General features: G+C 43.1%; 1 protein-coding gene across 1 annotated transcript in view; it reads left to right on the forward strand.

The window, feature by feature from the left end:
• Positions 1-14,828, forward strand: part of BAALC (BAALC binder of MAP3K1 and KLF4) — a 45,156-nt gene extending 30,328 nt beyond the window's left edge. Inside the window, 3 exon segments of the mRNA XM_075063182.1 lie at positions 1,047-1,169; positions 1,172-1,203; positions 12,069-14,828. Of these exon segments, the coding sequence (XP_074919283.1) occupies positions 1,047-1,169; positions 1,172-1,203; positions 12,069-12,179 (266 nt within the window). The 3' untranslated portion in view covers positions 12,180-14,828.
• Positions 14,829-19,205: the final 4,377 nt, after the last annotated feature.

Below are 19,205 nucleotides of genomic sequence, written 5' to 3' on the forward strand. Positions count from 1 at the left end.
TGGGGTCCCCAGGGAAGGTTGGGGAGATCAGAGTGCCCCAAAACACTATATTTTTGGGTGGTGGCAGGCTATCAGATCTAAGCTGGTAATTAAGCTTAGAGGTTTCATGCAGGTACCCAAATTTTGGACGCTAAGGTTCAGATTTGGGAAATATACCTTATGACAAACTTTGGCCAGATCCACAACTCAGATTAGAGACCCAGCATTACAACTAGAAGTTTAATGAAGAAGGCTTATTGTAAATGATAGCTTAGTTCTGTTCATGCAATAAGATGAGGAAACTCTTTTAGGCTAACCCATATCATATTGCTCTATGTTTGCTTTGCAGTACATTCAACCAGAGCTGAAAAAAATATTAATAATTTGACTGTTGATGGACACAATGTTTTGATAAAATATGTTTGTTTGTGACTATTATGCAATAAATCCTCATAAAAATTAAGGGTACCCTTCTAAATAAAAATAATATTTTTATCAGAATATTTCTTACCTACCATTTTTATAAGTAACCCCTAAGATTACTAAGGTTAGAAGGGATTCAAGAGGAGAGATGTCTAGTTTTTTTCCAATGTCTTCCTTTTTATGAATTTGATAGTACTTTCTATACAGTCAGTGTCATTGTTTCCTTGTATAGTGAGTTAGGACCTGATCCTGCAAGCCGCTCTGCATGCAAACACTTGTACCCATGAAGTCAACAGGGCTCTGAGGTAGAGAGAAGGTCTGCTCATGTTCAGTGGCTTGCAGGATCTGGGCCCATGTTAACTCATGTCCCATTTTGTTTGTGTGGGTCTTTCATGCAGTGACAATGATGGGAGAGGCATTTTTAAGACAGGGAAATGTGAAGGTAAAAATCACAAGAATAGATAGGAGACACAGAGGCAGCTTTACTATCTGAAACTTACTTTTAACTCCTTGTTTTATAGAAACTAGGTTTCAAGTTGACGGTATTCTTTAGTTAAAAGTTACAAAATAGTGATACAATGCAAGGGAACGATGGCTGTTAGTGTCAACTGTTGTTGGAATGTGATTTCATGTATTCTTATTAGGTATGCTGGAGGATGAAAAATCAACTCAGACCTGTGTTACCATGTCCTCGACTGCAAGTGGAATAATTAACACTGAGAAGAAAACTAGCTGTGGTACTCAATGCACAAAACCCACGGTCCATGCCCACAGAAACACAATGGCTTCAGAACAGCAGAGGTCTGTTTATAATTATGTTCCGTGACTCTCAGGGCTAGTTTCAATGGGACTACAATTATTTTTGTGATAATTACAATTCTTCATTTTACAGTCAAAACCCATTTAACATTTTGAAATACAATAAAATACTTACACTGCAGCCACAGCATATTGCATGAGAAGCTGCAGATCTGGACAGAGGGAGACTCTGAATCTACGTCTTCTGACTCGTGATTAAGTGCTGACAGCGGACAGATCCAAATGCCCCTACCCAACTGCACAGTAGGATCATCAGACAGGTTCTATCAAACATTTACCTTTGAGATGGGAGAAAAAGCATGGGGAATTTGAGCCCAAAAGGAATTTGTCTGAGAAAATAGAGAGCAACTGGAAAAGGGAGTTTAGAATGGAAGCCACATCTCAACTTTACTTCTAATGCTCATTAATAGCAAACACAATAGTATGTGTGTGTTTATTTTAAACCTCCTTGTACTATATTATTCATCCTTCATTGCTTCTGCAGCATGGAAATATTCCCCTGTGACCTAGACCCCGTTGTGTCTTTCCATTTAGTTATTGCAGTAGCAGGAGTACAGGGGCACATTCCACGTCAACATGACTTCAAAAGCCATAAGGGGATTGCTGAAAATGAAAAAGTGCAAATGCTTGTCATAATCATGAGTCCATGGAGAAATTTAATCAGTCAAATTGAATATGGTGTAACAGAATCAATGTATTTATAAAATCCAATTTGTAAGATATTTGGCAACATTTCAGAATTCTATTCTACAAATGATAGAGCTAATCTATTATTCTTACGTTTTTAGCAACAAGAATACAAACATTTTAAGAGGAACTCTGTGTAAGTTTGAAAGCTTGTCTCTCTTGCCAGCATAAGTTGGTCCAGTAAAATATATTATCCCACTCATCTTGTCTTTCATTTTATTTGGTATTACTAGAGATGATGGACCAATTCCTGCAATCCTTAAATCATGTGACCATTGACTGCAATGAGGCTACTCACATGAGTATGGATTACTTAATTGGGCCCTCTATCATTGGCTTGAAATGCATTCTTCCAACTTTTTCTGGCACACAAAGATGCATGCAATCAAATCTTGTTATTGTTATATCCATGTGCATAGAGAAGTTGGTTGACGCTAAGTCAAATCTTCGTCATCTGACATATGTGAGTATTCTCACTGACTTCACTTTGCCTTCTATCTCTATTGGGAGGCAGTGTTGCCTAGTGCACAGCACACAGGACTGGGGCTCAGGAGACCTGGGTTATATTGCTGGGTCTGCCATTGGCCTGATGGGTGACCCTGGGCCAGTCACTTGGTCATGCTGTGCCTCAGTTTCCCCATCTATAAATTGGGAATAAAGCTCTTTGAGATCTACTGATGACAAGTGCTATCTATCTATATAAGCTAGGTATTATTATTTATTACAATATCTATTCCTCTGTTGTCTTGCTGAACCAAACTGCAGTGCCAGCAAAGGTGTATGTCAGTACGGTGAAAAGGATATGGGCCTAAAAGAAATTGATAATAAAAGCAATTAATAAAATAATGAAGGAAATGCAACACTTGGACACTCAAGGGGTTAATGTTGGGTCCTGGATTATTAACTATATTGTATGAAAGATTCAACGGAGGAGGTGCACTGGGAGTTGAAGTTTGCTGACTGACATTAAGTTATTTTGATTAACAAAATCTATGGAGAATTGTGAGAAACAGCAGATGGATGTGAACACTTTGGATGATTAGGCAGCACAATGGCAGATGTAATTCAGCTTGCATAAATATAATGTACGTTGGCAAATGTAGGGGCCCAATTCTGCCCTCAGTTACATGGGTGTAACAACCACTGACTTCAGTGGGAGTTACACTTTTGGAAGTGAAGACAGCATTGGCTCTATAATCTAGATAATCTGCAGGAAAAAATATTAGATTCATTGTGAGTGGCTAATGAAATGTTTGCCAGGTACATAGCAACATTTGAAAAGACAAATAGGTGAATTAAAATAGAAAGATAATATTATAAGACCATTTCAAATGCTGGTGTGCGCTCATTTATCTTGTCCAGATATGGTTAGCACACCTTAAGAAAGGTAGAGTGAGGACTGGAAAGGTCCAGAGAAGGCATGCATATATATAAACTGTGTAATAATTTTCTAGTCTGGAAAGGCAGAAAAAGACTTGAATGAATTATTCAAATTATGAAGGGCAGATTGAAGATTTCATAAAATACAAGGAGGCAATATTGAAAATAAAAGGGCAGTAAATTTTAGATAATTACAATAAATATTACTTTAGATAGTGTACCGTCAGCCTGTGGAATTGACTACTGCAGTAGGTCAATGAAGCATTTGCTATCACTAGATTTCTTCTTCGACTGCTTGCTCATATCCATTCCAGTAGGTGTGCGCGCACCGCGTGCACGTTCGTCGGAGACTTTTACCCTAGCAACACTCGGTGGGCCGGCAGGGCGCCCCCTGATATATAGCCCTGCCGGCCCGACCGCTCCTCAGTTCCTTCTTACCACCCGTGTCGGTTGTTGGAACTGTGGAGCACAGACTATCTGTTCTCCACCTCCCTAGCATTCACTCATATCCTCTTGAATTTTGTATATAGTTGAACTTTTAAATAGTAGTTAGTACTTAGTTTTCGTTCTTTAGTAGTTGTTTGTAAATAGTTAGTAGGGATCACAGCTTAGCCCGTCCCCTACCCCGGTACCGGGCTCATGCCCGGGTCGCCGGGCTTCAAACCGTGCGTGGCTTGCCGTCGACCGATGCCCACAGGCGACCCGCACGATTCTTGTCTGAAGTGTCTGGGCGAATCCCACCTGACAGACAGATGCAAGATTTGTAAGGCATTCAAGCCCAGGACCAAAAAAGAGAGGGACGTTCGCCTTAAACAGTTGCTCATGGAGGCAGCGCTCACTCCACATCTCTTGTTTTTTTTTGCCGCGGACTCGGAAAGCTCCTCAGCCCGGCATCTACCCCCAGAGACACCTCCCAGTCTCCGCACATCTCCTCAGCACCGCTGCCCCTCCTAGAGTATTTCTCCTTTAAGAGCAAGACGCTTTTCGCTCCTGGTCGTGTTGTTGTTTTTTCACCATTGCTCTCTCTTTGTTAGGTGCGTTGGCCAACAACAGACGCGGCACGACTCCTTCTGCCGCGGCCTCGAGTCTGTTGCACCGGTTGTTCGGCCCGAAAGGCCGTTGAGCCTCGGCTATTGGCTCCCGGCGCGTGCTGTTCATTATTGTGCCCGACCGAGCTTTCTTAGCGCAGACCCTCATTGCCGATGACGGACCTGAGCTGCCTCGCCCCCCGCACCGCTCGGGCCCCAATCTCTGGGCAAGCCGGTCTGTGAGCCTTCTCCCGCCCGTGGGCTTCGTTCCAGGTCGAGGTTTTTCTCTTTCGGTCCCTTTGGTCTCACCACGTCGGATCCCGCGGCCGCATCGCAGTCCGTACCGTTCCCCTGTTTTCACAGTGTGTCGTGGTTGATTGCCGTCAAGGATACCGGCGCCGTTCAGATTCTGGCAGCGCTCCGCCCGCACGTCTCGGAGCGCGGTCTCGGCAGGAAGTCTTGTTGTTGTGTGTTACGGGTCGACCTCCCGGCACGCGTGTTAGGTCCCGGTTTTTGCACCGGGGGGACTCAGGTACGTCTTCTGTTTTTTTTCAGGACTCAAACTGGCCTGATGATCCTTCCCCTTCGGCCCGCCTTGGCAATCCCGCCAACATGCCGTTTCCTTCCCTTGCGATCGGCTCTTATGGGGTTCGGCATCAAGACCTCGCATGGCCTTTTGGATCTGGGCTTCTCTGGCGTCTGCCATCTTCGCTTGTTCCCTCGACAAAGGCACCTGAGTCCCCGGTGAGCCGACCACTCCGAAACTGGTGAGCGCTCCAGGCCGGACACGCTCACCTGAAACAGCCTGTAGGATGCCCCACAGGACCAGAGTTTTCAAGTTACCCTTTGGTCGTCTAGTGATGTTCTTTCGTTCCTCTTCTTCTTTCTGTGACTGGGCGTGGCCTAGGAACTCTACATCCGGGCCCACCGCTATCGAGCCTCAGGGTCATTCAGGACTATCCGCTGGTTGCTTTAATTTAAACTTACCCATAGAGGAGATCCTGAGGTAGTGAACAGTGCGTCCGTATCTCTCTGGGGAGCTTCCCAAAGTGCGTACGCTTCCTTTCGCTTCTTCATCGCAGGCCGAGGCCGTACAATTGGCCGACAAGGCTTCGGTTCCTCACGCCTAAAGGGGTTGAGGTGTTTGGTTCCCGTCCCTGGTATGAATACTCTCTGTCCACTCTTTGTGTTTTGGTCAGACGAGCGAGAGCGGCATGGCCAACAAGGCCCTGCGCCAAGTCTAGAGGGCCGGCGCGTGACCTCCTGGGCCCGGAGATCTATTTTGCTGGGGGTCTCCAGCTCAGAGTCGCCTCACAGGCCTACTGAGCGTCGCTTCCACATTTTTGCAGTCGGGAAAATTTATGTTCTCCACGACTCCCCGCAGGGTTCTCGGCGTCCTACAGAGGGAAAAGGTGGCGTGGGTACCTTTTTTCTTCCGGCAGTCCTTAGATGAGGACTCTGCGGCTAGATCTTGCATCGGGGTCGCTATGAGGTGTATTTTCCGTTTGTGCATGCAGTGTCAGGTTACACCGGCTCAGTACCCGATCTAGGACCTACCGTTGACAGGCCGGTCTCTTCTTCAGAGATTGTTGACCCTGCCTCAAGTCTTGCAATCGGTACTATGTTGCTCACTGGCGGAGCACCGCCGCAAATCAAAGTTGACTGTCCCTTCTTCTCCAGCCCGCTTTTTTTTACCCTTTCCACCTCTCTCTTAACATATCTCCCTTATGTTGTGTATGTATTTCTTATGTATGGCGTTGTGTCTTCTAATGCGGTTTGGTTTTTGTGGGTACATCTGTCCTGCACCCCAGCGGCGCGAACCTACTTTGAAGTGCGCTCCAGAGCGACGCCCGCGTTCTCCTCCAGAATTCCCTCAGTTTTCCAACGCCTTCGCCGTTTTCCTGCCCTGTCCCAGCTACATCAGAGCCCGCGGGTCCCAGACACGGGGAAGCGCTCCCGTCTTCAGTTATTTCGACCCGCCTTCCCACCTCCTCGTTCGTCCTTTCTGGACCCCTGCCGAAACAACTCTCACAGAGTTTCGAAGCTTCCTTCCATTGGGCCATAGAGAATGGTTCCAGGCTCATGAGAGGCAGGGGTTCATTTCCGGACTTCCTCGGTTCCCAAGGCGAGGCGGCCTCGCGCCCTTATCTTAGACCTGCGAGCTTCGAACCAAGTACTCAGGAGCTCTAGTCCGCACAGGAGCCTGGCAAACATGCATTCCTCCCCTCGATCCGGATATTGGACGCCTGCTCTCAACATGAGAGAGCAATATATTTCATATTGCGAATCTACCACGCACAGGAGGTTTCTTTCGTTCGTGAGTGAAGTCATCCTACCGTTGCGTTTCTGCTTTCGGCCTCTCTCGGCCTTCGAGCTTTTTCAAGTGTCTGGCAGTAGTTGCGGACTCCTTCGTCGTCGCCCCATTCATGTCTTCCTACTCGACGACTGGCTGTTCGAGGGGCTGCCGAGGCCAGGTGACCGGGCCCGTCAGTTCATCAAAACTGTTCTCTCGTTAGAGGTTGCTCCTCAATTAGACCCTTCATCTGCTCCCACTCAGAAATAGATATTTTCTAGGAGTGCTGCTGGACTCGACTCGAGCAAAGCAGATTGCTCTCAAGATTCACATCGATAGTTTCTCTCCCTTCAGGGGCTCACTCCTTTCCAACTCCACTCCGCAGTTCCTCCGCTCCTCAGGTCAATGGCTGCTGCCACTTAATTGACAAGCACGGAGACTCGCTGCACCTCTGCACTTGGCTCGCCTCCGTCTTTCGGCCACGACAGGGATGCCCATGGACCTGGCATTCACAATACCGGTACATGTATGGGCTCCCTCTATGGGGCTGGACCTGCCTGGTGTGCGCTGCGTGGCCGTTCCAGCCGCTTCAACCTCGCTATCCCTGAAGATGCTTCCGCCTGGGGTGGGCGCGACACCTGGCCATCTGCCTAGAACAAGGCTTTGTTCCTTACCGCTCCGCTCCACATCAATTTCGCGAATAGGCTGTCGGTTTTGGCGTGCCAGCATTTCGCAAGCACTCAGGGCTGTTGTGTGCCATTTTCACGGACACACCGGGCTGTATTTATAAAGAGCAAGGCGAACCCATCTCTCCTCTTTGCGAAGAGGCACTACAACTGTCTTGTGATTTTGTATTAGCAGTCGATTCGACTGTATAGCTCCTCTCCTCCCTCGGGCGTCCGGCTTACTCTGCGGACGCTGAGGCGATCGTTCTGAACAGATGGTTCCATCGTCCTGCGTCTGTTTCTGTTATCGGAGGGTGGGGCTTTCCCCAGATATTACTATTCGACTCAGGGCCGGGAAGGTCGCTGTTCTGCTCCTGTTAGGACATTCCGGGTGCTCCTTTTCGACGCTTTTCATTCTGGAAGGGTTTGTAGCTTTTCCACTTTCCCCTTTATCACGGGTCCTGCTTCAGAGTTACGCGGCAAAGCAAGCTATCCTATCGTATCCGGCAAATGCCGAGACTAGGTTTGGCTATTACACCAGCTGTGCGACTGTCCCTGGCGCCTCAATACCATTACTCTCTACCCGGTGATTCCTTATCACAAGATTCGGCAGGTTCGTTCCAGGTAACCTGCCCGTCCGCTTACACCTGACGGCTGACTTCGTGTTGGTCTGAACGCGTTCTGAGCGCCAGTGCTCTGCTGGGTCAAACACAGTCCTGTTTGGTCGGTAGCAGGAACTCTACGCGGGGGGATTTGATCTCGCAAGTGGAGCGTTCTTCATTCTGGTGTCAAGGCATGTCGTGTCCCTGATGCCGTCCAGTTTGTCTGTCCTCGACTTTGTTTATTCTATATTTGTTATTCTCTCTCTTTTGTTCACTATTTGCCCTAATCTCTCTTTCCATCCTGGATGTGTCCTCGGTTATGCCACTTTTACCCGCCCAGTTGTTTTCAGATCCTAAGGCGATTGGAGGACTTGTACCACTCGTTACGCCTCTGCTTCCCGTTATGTGTGATTTCTAAACCTTGTGCTGTCTCAACTCGATGGGCCCTTTTGGCATTGCACCTTGCTCTTATTTTTCTGTCATGGAAGATTCCTTGGTCCTGATAGCTATCACTCTGCCAGAAGCGTTCTGAGCTCCGTGCGTTGTCGTATGGACCCACCTGTTACACATCTTTCACACAGTAAGGTGCAGCTACGCACCCAGCCTTCCTTCGAAGTGTCTCCCATTTCACTTAATTCAAGTATTTTTCTGCCGGTCTTACTCCGAAGCCGCACACAATCCTGCCAGACAGCAGCTCACCCCGGGTGTTCTCGCGGAGCCCTCGCGTTTCTACATCAGCAGGGATCAAGCCGTCAGACGCTGCAGCCCCAATGTGTCGTGACAGATGCGGGTTGTCATGAAGGTCTCCTTGAACTCGCGAATTTGTCATCGTGAGGTCACATTCTGTATCCGGATTGTGCTATGGACTTGTGCTTCTGTCCCAATTGTCGCTCTCTGCTTTCTACTCGGGTCATGTTCCTCATTCTTGCTGCTTTTCTTGCATGTCCAGCAGGACATATGCCGTGCGGCCTCACCTGTTCGTCGTGCATACCTTTGCATCGCTAGCGCTGGTTGACCATTCTAGAGACGACTTTTCGCCTTCGGATTCACGGTCTGCTTCGCAACGTCTCCATGCCGATCCACGGGCCGGCAGGGCTATATATCAGGCGCCATGACGGCGCCACTCCAGGGGGCGCCCTGCCGGCCCACCGAGTGTTGCTAGGGTAAAAGTCTCCGACGAACGTGCACGCGGCGCACGCACACCTACTGGAATGGATATGAGCAACACATCTCGAAGAACAACAGTTACAAAGGTGAGTAACCGTCTTTTCTAAAAGGTGAATCTTTATTTTGCATGGGGACTATATATACTGTACATGTCCCCAATATGCACTTTATTTAAAGCTCAGCTTGAGGAAAAACACAGCTCCTCCTATTAAAATAATCAGATTAATATGTATGAGCAGAGATTAATGGCGAAGGACAGTTCACATCTGTAATGGGACATATGCCTCACCTTTCCTTGTTCACCACAGAAACTGCTCAGACTCTCTTCTCTTAAGGGGGGAGGGATAGCTCAGTGGTTTGAGCATTGGTTGTGAGTTCAATTCTTGAGAGGGCCACTTAGGGTTCTGGGGCAAAAATCAGTACTTGGTCCCACTAGTGAAGGCAGCGGGCTGGACTCAATGAGCTGTCAGGGTCCATTCCAGTTCTAGGAGATAGGTATATCTCCATTATTATTTCTTTTCATGTCCATTCCATATAATTTATTCAAGTCCCTTTAACCAGCACCTGTACAGTTCAGTACAACAATTCTACTTCCTGTAGCCCTATTACCATCAGACCCCTGTTCATCAGGGCTCTGGAAGGAAAAGAGATCTCCCTTCCTTGGGATCTTCTTCAGTTTGGACACGGCTGCCCTGGCCAATAACACTTCCTTCCTGCCTTTTATCAAGCTAGTCATCTGATGAGCCAATTAGTTTCTTAACTCACCCAGTGTCCCCATCTGATTAGCTAATTCCTCCCTATTTCCTCAGTCAGCTACTGCGGGGGAAACTAACTGAGACTACAGTGATCAAAGAGCTGACTCATCTATTAGGCCTCATCACTCTGACACAACCTCATTTAAAAATGGACCATCTAAGCTACTATCTATATGATGGCACAGACATTCTGGGACAAATCCTCCTGGCTCTACTTGCCCAGGTTGGCCTACAGGGTAACAAGGATTTGGCCCTCTGTTTCCTGTATTTCACAGGACAATATATTGCATCATGAATTTTTCTTCAGGGAGTAAATAGCCAGAGTTACATCACTACATCTGGTTTTAAACAGAACTGCCCATGGACTTCTTGCTGATTACTAAGAATAGAGTAAATAAGAAGAAAGCGACACATCTCCTACATCACAGGGATAGAACACCCCAGATTCTCATGACATTTTTTATATATTTACTTAAGTGGAGGTCAAGCAAATTGTCAGAGAAATTGTGCTGGTTTTGAGTAACAAATGTGTGGGTTTTCTTCTTGTACAAAACTTTTGGAAGGGTCAAAGGAGTCCAAATTTATAGCATGAAAAGAAAAGCACGTCTTTGGGAAATAAGCATTAAAAGCTCATGGCCTTGTCCTGCACATAATCCCATGTTGTGCAGGATCCCGCACTGCATGGCTGCATCAGACCTACCTAGATCATGGCTCTGAGGGCAGGAACTTTGTGCTAGGTGCTATAAAATCACAGAACAAAAAGACAGTATCTGTCCCAGCTAATTTACAAACTGTCTGTCTGTATCCATCTATTGTCTCTTGTTTTATACTGAGATTATAAACTCCTTGGGGCATGGATTGTCATTTTGTTCTACATTTGTGTAGCACAATGGGTTCCATGACAAAGGGCCCTGGGTGCTTTGGTAATAGATGTTATTACTAATCATCATCAATCATCAACAGCACCATCATCCAGGCATAAGACAAGAGACAGATAGACAGATGGGGCAGCATAAGGAAATAATGCAACAATATTGGTCATAAGAACATAAGAATGGCCATATGGGGTCAGACCAAAGGTCCATCTAGCCCAGTATTCTGTCTTCCGACAGTGGCCAATACCACGTGCTTCAGAGGGAATAAACAGAACAGGTAATCATCAAGTGATCCATCCCCTGTCACCCATTCCCAGCTTCTGGCAAACAGAGGCTAAGGTATGCATGACAGGCAATGGTATCAGTGTACCAGCAAGGACTCCACCTCTTCAGGCTGGCCAGCAGAGCTGATTGGATGCAAGAGGGGAATGCTGCTGCATCTCGCAAAGGGCTGATGCAACATTCTCCTGGAAAAGGGAGCTTTGGATGATGTGTGTTCATAGTGATGTCTTTAAGACACAACTGCTTCCTAGTGCTGCCCCATATTCTGGGTTGATCCAAAAAGGTTAGGACACCAAGAGGAGTACCTGTGTAAAACTTACTTGTAAGTGACTAGAACCTGAGGATTAGGGCCAGTCCAGCTCCCATTGACATCAAAGAGAGTTTACCCATCAACTTTAGGGAATCAAACTTTTTGTAATCAATTGTATTTTTAAGGGACAATTGGTATTACTAGGATTGGGTTAGCTGCTAGTGAATAAAATAAACTATTAATTTTTTATGTATTTGAACTTTTTAAAAAAAAATAGAGTGACTTTTCTTCCATGAAAGCTGTATTGTAAAGTTCTTTATTTTTTGGAAGTGATTTGATACAGAACTGTACCATGTATATAAGACTTAATTCTCTTTTATACAAACCTAAACTATAATTTTGAAAAACCTATTCTGGTTTAAGAGCAGGAGAAACCTAAAGAAAACTCAAGCCAAACTTTGCCCTGAGCAATGTATGTTCAAATCCCATTGGCTTCAGTGGGAGCCCCCCATGGACTAAAACTAGCCCCATTGTTGAAAGGGATACATTTTTCAATCTGTGCATAGAGGTGCATACACAGCAGGGTTAATGTAGGTCAAAAGGATTTATTGGCCTGGTCCAATACCCACTGACATCTGTGGGAGTCTTTCCCTTGATGTCAACGGGCTTTGGATGAGGCCAGATAGATATCTATTGCGCTTAACTAAAAAATATACCCCAAATCACAAAAATGGGTGAAGAACACTTGGTCTTTCTGTGTATTTAACATATTTATTTTAACAAACTTCAGATAGCTGTTGTAAATGTCTCACAATTTGCTGCCAAATGTTGAACTCATTATATTGTTTTAAACTTTTTAACAGGCTAAATGGGATACCAAGAAAATGTCCACAAAAGAAGTCACTATTAACGTTACAAAAAGCATCAGACAAATTGACAGCGACAGAAGAATCACAAAGAATTGTGTCAATTAAAGGAGTAAAGCAAAAGTGAAGATGGACCTAACAATACTTTGCTGCACTTTAACTATGACTAATCACTTAAGATTTGAAGATCTCAAGATGTTCTGTGTTGAATGCAATGGACAGCGGCTGCTGAGTGCCTTGAGAAACGTTGTTTTAACTAGCAGTAAATAGCTGCAAACACTGTTGGATGTTCAGACATGTATTTATCTATTGCAATGGCACTGTACAAAAATATAACAAAATATGTGCCATTTTTCTCTCCAAGTCCTGTGCTACTTAACTGTAGATTTTCTATGCTGCATTGCTGTTAGGGATTGGACAGTTAGAGCTGCAGTTCATCTCACTTTAAAACAGAGAAAGAATAACTAATCTGTGTTACTAGTAAGTAGCCTGAAATGTGTTACCTTCTGTTTTATAAAGTTAAAGATCTGACTTTCATAAAAACTCAAACCCAGATATCTCAGAAGTAAAGAAACACAACTGGCTTCCAATTCTAAACTATATATGTGATCCATGAGTCATATTGTCTTTTGCTTAAATTACCTTGTTTCAAGTTAGTTTCTATATCAGAAGAGTTTAGGTCTTGAAAGCAATAATACTCATGTTGTTACCAGTTTAATGAATCTGAAGTACCCAGTTTTAGCTCACGGGTAGTGTTCAGTTTACATTCTGTCTTGACTCTTTCTCAATTCTCCCTTCAGAAACACCAAACTGAGAACTGTTTTACAAGATTTTGTAAGACACTCTTCACTTTCTAACTTTATATATAAATAAGCAGACTTCCCCAAATAATTTCATAATGATTACAACTGCAAGAAGATTATCTTTATTTGATAATTAAATTTAATTGATTTAGCTTATATTCTTATTCTTTCAATATATAGAAAATGGACAAACATACATTTTAATTGCATTATATCCTGTGTCACTGTACTGTATATTTAGCATAAGTATATTCCCAAGAAATCAATGTAAACTTTTGTACAGACCACTAATTAATATAAGACCCTCTTAACAACAAAGTAATGAGTTTGATATAAACCCACTGTGGTTTTGACTTTGGACTTTTATGGCGATAAGAGCAGTAAAATCATTTTACTCACTCATTATACACCTATGAGCATCCTTGAGGAGTCGTTTACAATAAACTATTCAGCAACCATTAACACTCATGACTTATAATAGGTGGAGGTGGGCAGAAACTGATCAATGTCTGAGCTGCATAAGGTACTTCTTTTTTATACCTAGGCAAACACAATCATAAATAGGTTCCTGGAACGGCATCCTAATGTGTTCCACATGAGAAGTCTTTTAAGAAATCAACATCAGGTTTATGAGTATTTATTACTTTACATGGAATACAGCAAGTATATGCAGTAAAGAATGTTTAAATAAGTAATTGTTTTTATAATTCTTATAGAAAGTGAAGTCCAGTCTTTGCCAGAAATATGTTGCATGCAGTAGAGTTTATATAGTTTTAAAACCATTTATAATATGTAGATTTTCAAAGGAGGGGGCCAAAGATCCCATTCTTAGCAACTCTTTTCAACTCATTTTTTTACCTGAGCTGTGCATTTATGGACCATAACTAAGCAACATTGAAAGTTGAGTGGTGTAGGTGAAAACAGCTGCTACTCACATTTATCTCACCTACTTAATGGAACTTGCCATCTTGCTGTACCTCTTAGACTCACTCCTTAAAATAAGCAGTGGCTGTTGTAGCTCAATATTCTTCCTTAGCAATGAGTGGCCATTGTTGTCTTTGGCAGTATACAAATCTAACTGAAAGTACAAATGAATGATTCTCTGTTATTTATGTAGAGCATAACATATAGATGGTATTGCCCATGGGACAACTGTGCCAAACCAATAACGTTCTTGACCCACAGGGCTTACAGTCAGAGACAGTATAGTACAATCCAATCCAGCAAAGGAGCACTGGGTGGCCCGTGTAGCTGGGGTGTGTCAGGGAACAAATAGATTTAAAAGTGTCTTTTGAAGAGGAGAGAGAGGTTGCTTTACACACATTTGCTGTTCCACTGGTATGGAAGAAGGTAAGGAGTGGGGTGTGAGCAAAGGAGACAAAGTGAAGAGAAGGATTTCAGGTAGCAAAATAATTTGTAATCTAATAATTTAAATGGAAACACTGTTTTTATTATTTTGGGTTTTTTTTAAATTCTGTATAGCTTGTGTTAACCATACTCAGAAACTGAAGATCTATTGTCCAATAACAGTAAACTGAGTTCAGAGGAACTTTTTGTATTAAATAACTGGAGATACTCATAGTACTACAATTTAAATGTGGAACTCACTAATGACTAAACCCAGCATAACAGGAAATCAAGACATGGAAAAGAAAGGTTACAGTCTAGGTGTTGTGTGAAGATCCTATCACAAGCATTACTTGATTTTTGTGACCCTTGTATATGTATCGGGAATATGTGTAAACTGTTCCACACATCTTTTTCTCTAGAGATGGGCTCAAACTAAAACATTTGATCGAAACACCCATGAGTTTTATGGCTTTTGAAATCCAGATTCAAATTCTGTGTCTTCTGCCATTCGCTAAGTTACGACTGTTTGATAAAGGCCTATGGAAAAAAAAAACATTTCTCTAAAGGCTGGATACCCTTTGGATCATACACTCTTATGGTTATTACTTAGAAAGACAACTACTATAAACGCTCAACTGGGGGTTCTCAGAAATCTTCATTCAGTCCATGTGTGACTTTCAAAGGATATAAGGTAGTAGATTACAACCCCTAACTGTCCATTCCCTTTCTGACAATGTGAGATGAGCTGAACTCTGTGAGATACTTTGTTTTTAACTGCTTTATTTTACACCGTGGACATAATATGATAGGATTTTTGTTGACAGGAGAAGAGAAAGCATTCTACAGATACACTGTTCTTGGTAGGGAAGTTTAAAGTTTCAGATGGAGAAGTTTTGCCTCTGTTCTGAATGCCCAGTATTGGATCCATCTGCCTGTATTCTATCACGCAAAAGCAGGATGCATATTTTCTATAGATGAAAGAGTGTGAAAGTCAAAACATCTTACAACAGTTCATTCAGCAGATTATTCAGCCTATCAAGAAACTGTGAAAGAAAATAATTTATATCTAGTCTATTAGTCCAGAAGCAGTTTATTTTTGTTTTTGGGATGTGTGTAGAAAGCTTTGATAAATATAAACCTTCTGCCAGGGTACCAGCACTGGGATGTGCTATTATTAATGTACTTCTAGGTACTGGTAAACTCAGAGTGGAGAGTGCTAGGTTCTGGCCAAAGCTCATTGAAAATTATATCTAGCTTTTTTGTCTTTTTTGTCAGAAGCACATTGGGTTAGTCTGTGTCTAAGGAACTGTGTTCGTGTGGTTGTCCCCTTGAATTTTTCATTGCTGTTCTTTAGAAGAGGTACAAAAGCATATTCAGTCAAATGTGTGACAGCAACATTGGCCAAACTCAGCATGGTTCTGTCACAAGAGAATTGCAGTCCCAGAGTTCATAAAATATGTTTGCATACCTGCTTAGAAACTGTATCAGGAAGAGAATCCAAATTTTCCCAATCTGTAATTAAAAAACAACCTTAATGGTTAAAGTGCAACTAGATGCAATGCAAAATTAGGTGTCATTCATAAAGTGCATGGTTCTATATCATTCAAAGGACTTTCAGCAGGTGCATATTGAGAAACCCACTTGAGATGAAGTTGATGAAAGGCATCAGAATCCTAGTCGCTGGAAATAATTAGTTACTGATGACCTCTCAGGAAATGATGGATGCAATGAAGTTTTCAATCTTTGCAAACCTTTAACATTATGGTAAAATTACAGCCAGTTATGTCAGTTTTGACCTCTGAGTGAGCAATAAAAGCTGAGTGGGATAAAAGCTTCTCTTGATTTTGAAGAACTGGTTGTTATGAGTCCACTCCAGAAGCTATTCATTTATGAATGGATCTGTTTCTCTGGACTGGGAAGTGACTGGCATAATGTCTATGCATGGGTATAAACTGGGGTAGTGAATAGGCGGACCATGGACAAAATCCAGATCACCGGATGCTTTTGAATGGACCCTGAAATCTTTGTATTCACTTATCATTATTTGTTTTTTTTAATTATTTTCTCTGGAGTCTGGACCTTGACTATACCTTGACCAAGAAATTTGGACCCTGACAAAAAATAAATTGACTACCTCTGATATAGACAATGTTACATGTGACCTGAGCCTTGCTGTGTCTTAGACTCTGGGTGCAGAGGGTGGATCCAAAGGAAGAGTTGCTATGCTGGTTTCAACAGTGAGGGTTGCAATCCCAGTAATTTCTCAATGTTTCCCCCAGTAGCTCCTCGTCAGCAAATTTTCACACAGACAAGATAATCATTTAGGATGAGCAATGACTATCCATGGGTGTAACATGGCTTCCTTGTAGTCACCAAGTTGGAATCCAGTGCTCACAAATCACATCAAGGTTTTCCCCAGCACAGAACCCAAGACACCTCACTCCAAACAAGGATCATACCTCTAGACAATGAGCCACTTGTTTGCCACAAAATAGGCTTTCTTTATTTAATGTATGAAGAACCTTTGGTCAGAAAGGCTATAGCTGAGGCTTTGGAATTGCTGTGCAGTGTGTCATCGTGTCTATGAGGTATTTTGGAAGGAATTTCCCTTCTGAAGTTGAGACAATATTTTTGACTGGTGGAGATACCGTGGCACCAGCCTTAGGCTCCCCCAATTCATGAAAGTTCTTTATTTTATATAAACATTTTAGATCAAGATTTAGTTTAATCTGATGTCTTTATTGGGCTCTTACAAAGGTGCCTCCTTTGAGGGCATCCTATCTAATAATGCTGGAAGAGGATGATATTTTATTAATATTAATGAGTTCCTTGCAAGCCTTTGACTGACATCCTGTCCTGAAAAAGTCTGGTAGGTTGCTTTTGTTTCTTGTGATGTATGTGTGGTACTTGTTCTCCTAGCTGTTTACAAGGGGGAGGTGGCACACTACTCACCTGGCATGGGGGAAGGGTCCTGCTACACATAACTTGATTGTGGGAGTAGCTTGTTAAATGTCCCTGAAAGGCTGCCTGTCTGCTCCCTGAGGCTGGCTAGCACCCAAGTAAATAGGTAAATAGTAAACTAGTACCATCTAGAGTTTAATTCAATAAATCAGGATAATTGTGAATTTTGAACCTAGGAAGGGATTTCTCACTTACCTCTCTGTAATCCCATGATGACACACCTTCATGGGGAGTGGAATCCTCATGTGCCTCTGTTCTCATCACAGACTTTCTGAAGTGCTCCTAAGACTTTGACATGGAGCCAGCCTGTGGAATCTGGGAGAGGTGGAGAGAGACCTATTTCCTGCCTTTCAGAGCCTGATCCTCTTTCCCTAGCAGAGAAGTGGTTTATGGCTGATGATCAGAAGGCACATATCCTATGCTGCTGCTGCCTCAGATCTGGCTAAGCAAGGGTCCTTGGGCTGAAAGGTAGACAGGCTGTAGCCTAGGGTGATCAGATGTCCCAATTTTATAGGGACAGTCTTGATTTTTTGGTCTTTTTCTTATATAGGCTTCTATACCCCCCCACCCCCTGTCCCAATTTTTCACATTTGCTGTCTGGTCACCCTACTGTAGCCTGAGGCAGAGCTGCACAGGAGGAACAAGTGTCTAAGCTGGCCCAGACATGCTGCAGGGTGGGGTGGGGCAGTAATCATGCTACAGAGCAGAGTGAGAGAGACTGTAAGAGAAAAGCCTTGATTTTCACCCATGAGTAATGAATGAGGAGAAAATCTGTGCAACAGAAAAGCATATTCAGTCAAACCTGTGACAGCAATGGTGGTTAAACTCAGCTTAGTTCTGTTACATGAGAATTGTAGTCAAAATAACTTTACAAACATTACTGCTTAGAAACTGCTTGGGGAAGAGAATCCAGATATTACCAGTCTAATCAGGACAATCTCAATGGCTAAATTGCAATTACTCTTTGAAAAATGATCATGTGATGATGATTGGATTTCTGCATTGTGTTTCAATGATTCCACATCAAATTTAAACAGTTTACAGGTAAAAATCTGTTTTCCCTTATTTGTCAATCTGTCACACTCAGACTTGGGATTTGAGTCAGGCTGTATTTTTCCTAGCACATATATCACTATCGATTATAAAATTCTGCAACCAGAGCTTAGTTAACAATTTTGTTGATAATGTACAAGCTAGAATTTAACTCAGCTCACTCTTCTTGAACTATGTTAGTTCTGTAGTGTTAATATGAGTGTAAAATAGTAAAAGCATATTTTTTCAAAAAATAAGCAGGTATGCCACTGAATTGGCATAGGAAACAGATAGCTGAGTGGAGAAGACAATGTAGCCATGTTGGTTGCTTCCCTCAAATGTAGGAGGGCTTCTACTCCAAACTTAAATCTAATAAAAAGAGCAGGAGTACTTGTGGCACTTGTTAGTCTCTAAGGTGCCACAAGTACTCCTGTTCTTTTTGTGGATACAGGCTAACATGGCTGCTACTCTTAAATCTAATAGTCTTCATCCTTTTAGTGTGCAAGTCCTAGGACAGAGCTAAAATGGAACTTTTGTTAGTTTATTGCTATTCCTACAGCATCCTGGAGTCCCTGTTAAGCTGACCAAGTTCTTTACTGTGGTGGTGGTAGTGGAGGAGTCATCAAGGCTGATTGTTCGGAGTGACTTCAGCATCCCTACTGATGATGACTTGTTTGGGTTAGTTCAAGATCTCATGAACCAAATCAAACTCTGAATCTCAACGTTAGCAGGTTAGAAGATTGGATCCAGATTATGTGGTCTGAATCCATGTCTAATTACAAGCAACTTGTAAAATCTCTTACGTAGCATATTACAATTCTCATGAATGTAACGGGTAACTTGAAAAGAACCTACAATACATGTTTGCTTTCCTAAGCTAGCTGCATTAATTTTAGAGAAATTTGATGCAAAAGTTTTGTTCTTTAATGACTTAGTCATACTCCCATTGACTTCAAAAGGAATAAGACTGGGCTGTTGAGGAGTATTA

Source organism: Chelonoidis abingdonii, chromosome 2, assembly GCF_003597395.2.
Source record: "Chelonoidis abingdonii isolate Lonesome George chromosome 2, CheloAbing_2.0, whole genome shotgun sequence".
NCBI classification, from domain to species: domain Eukaryota; kingdom Metazoa; phylum Chordata; order Testudines; family Testudinidae; genus Chelonoidis; species Chelonoidis abingdonii.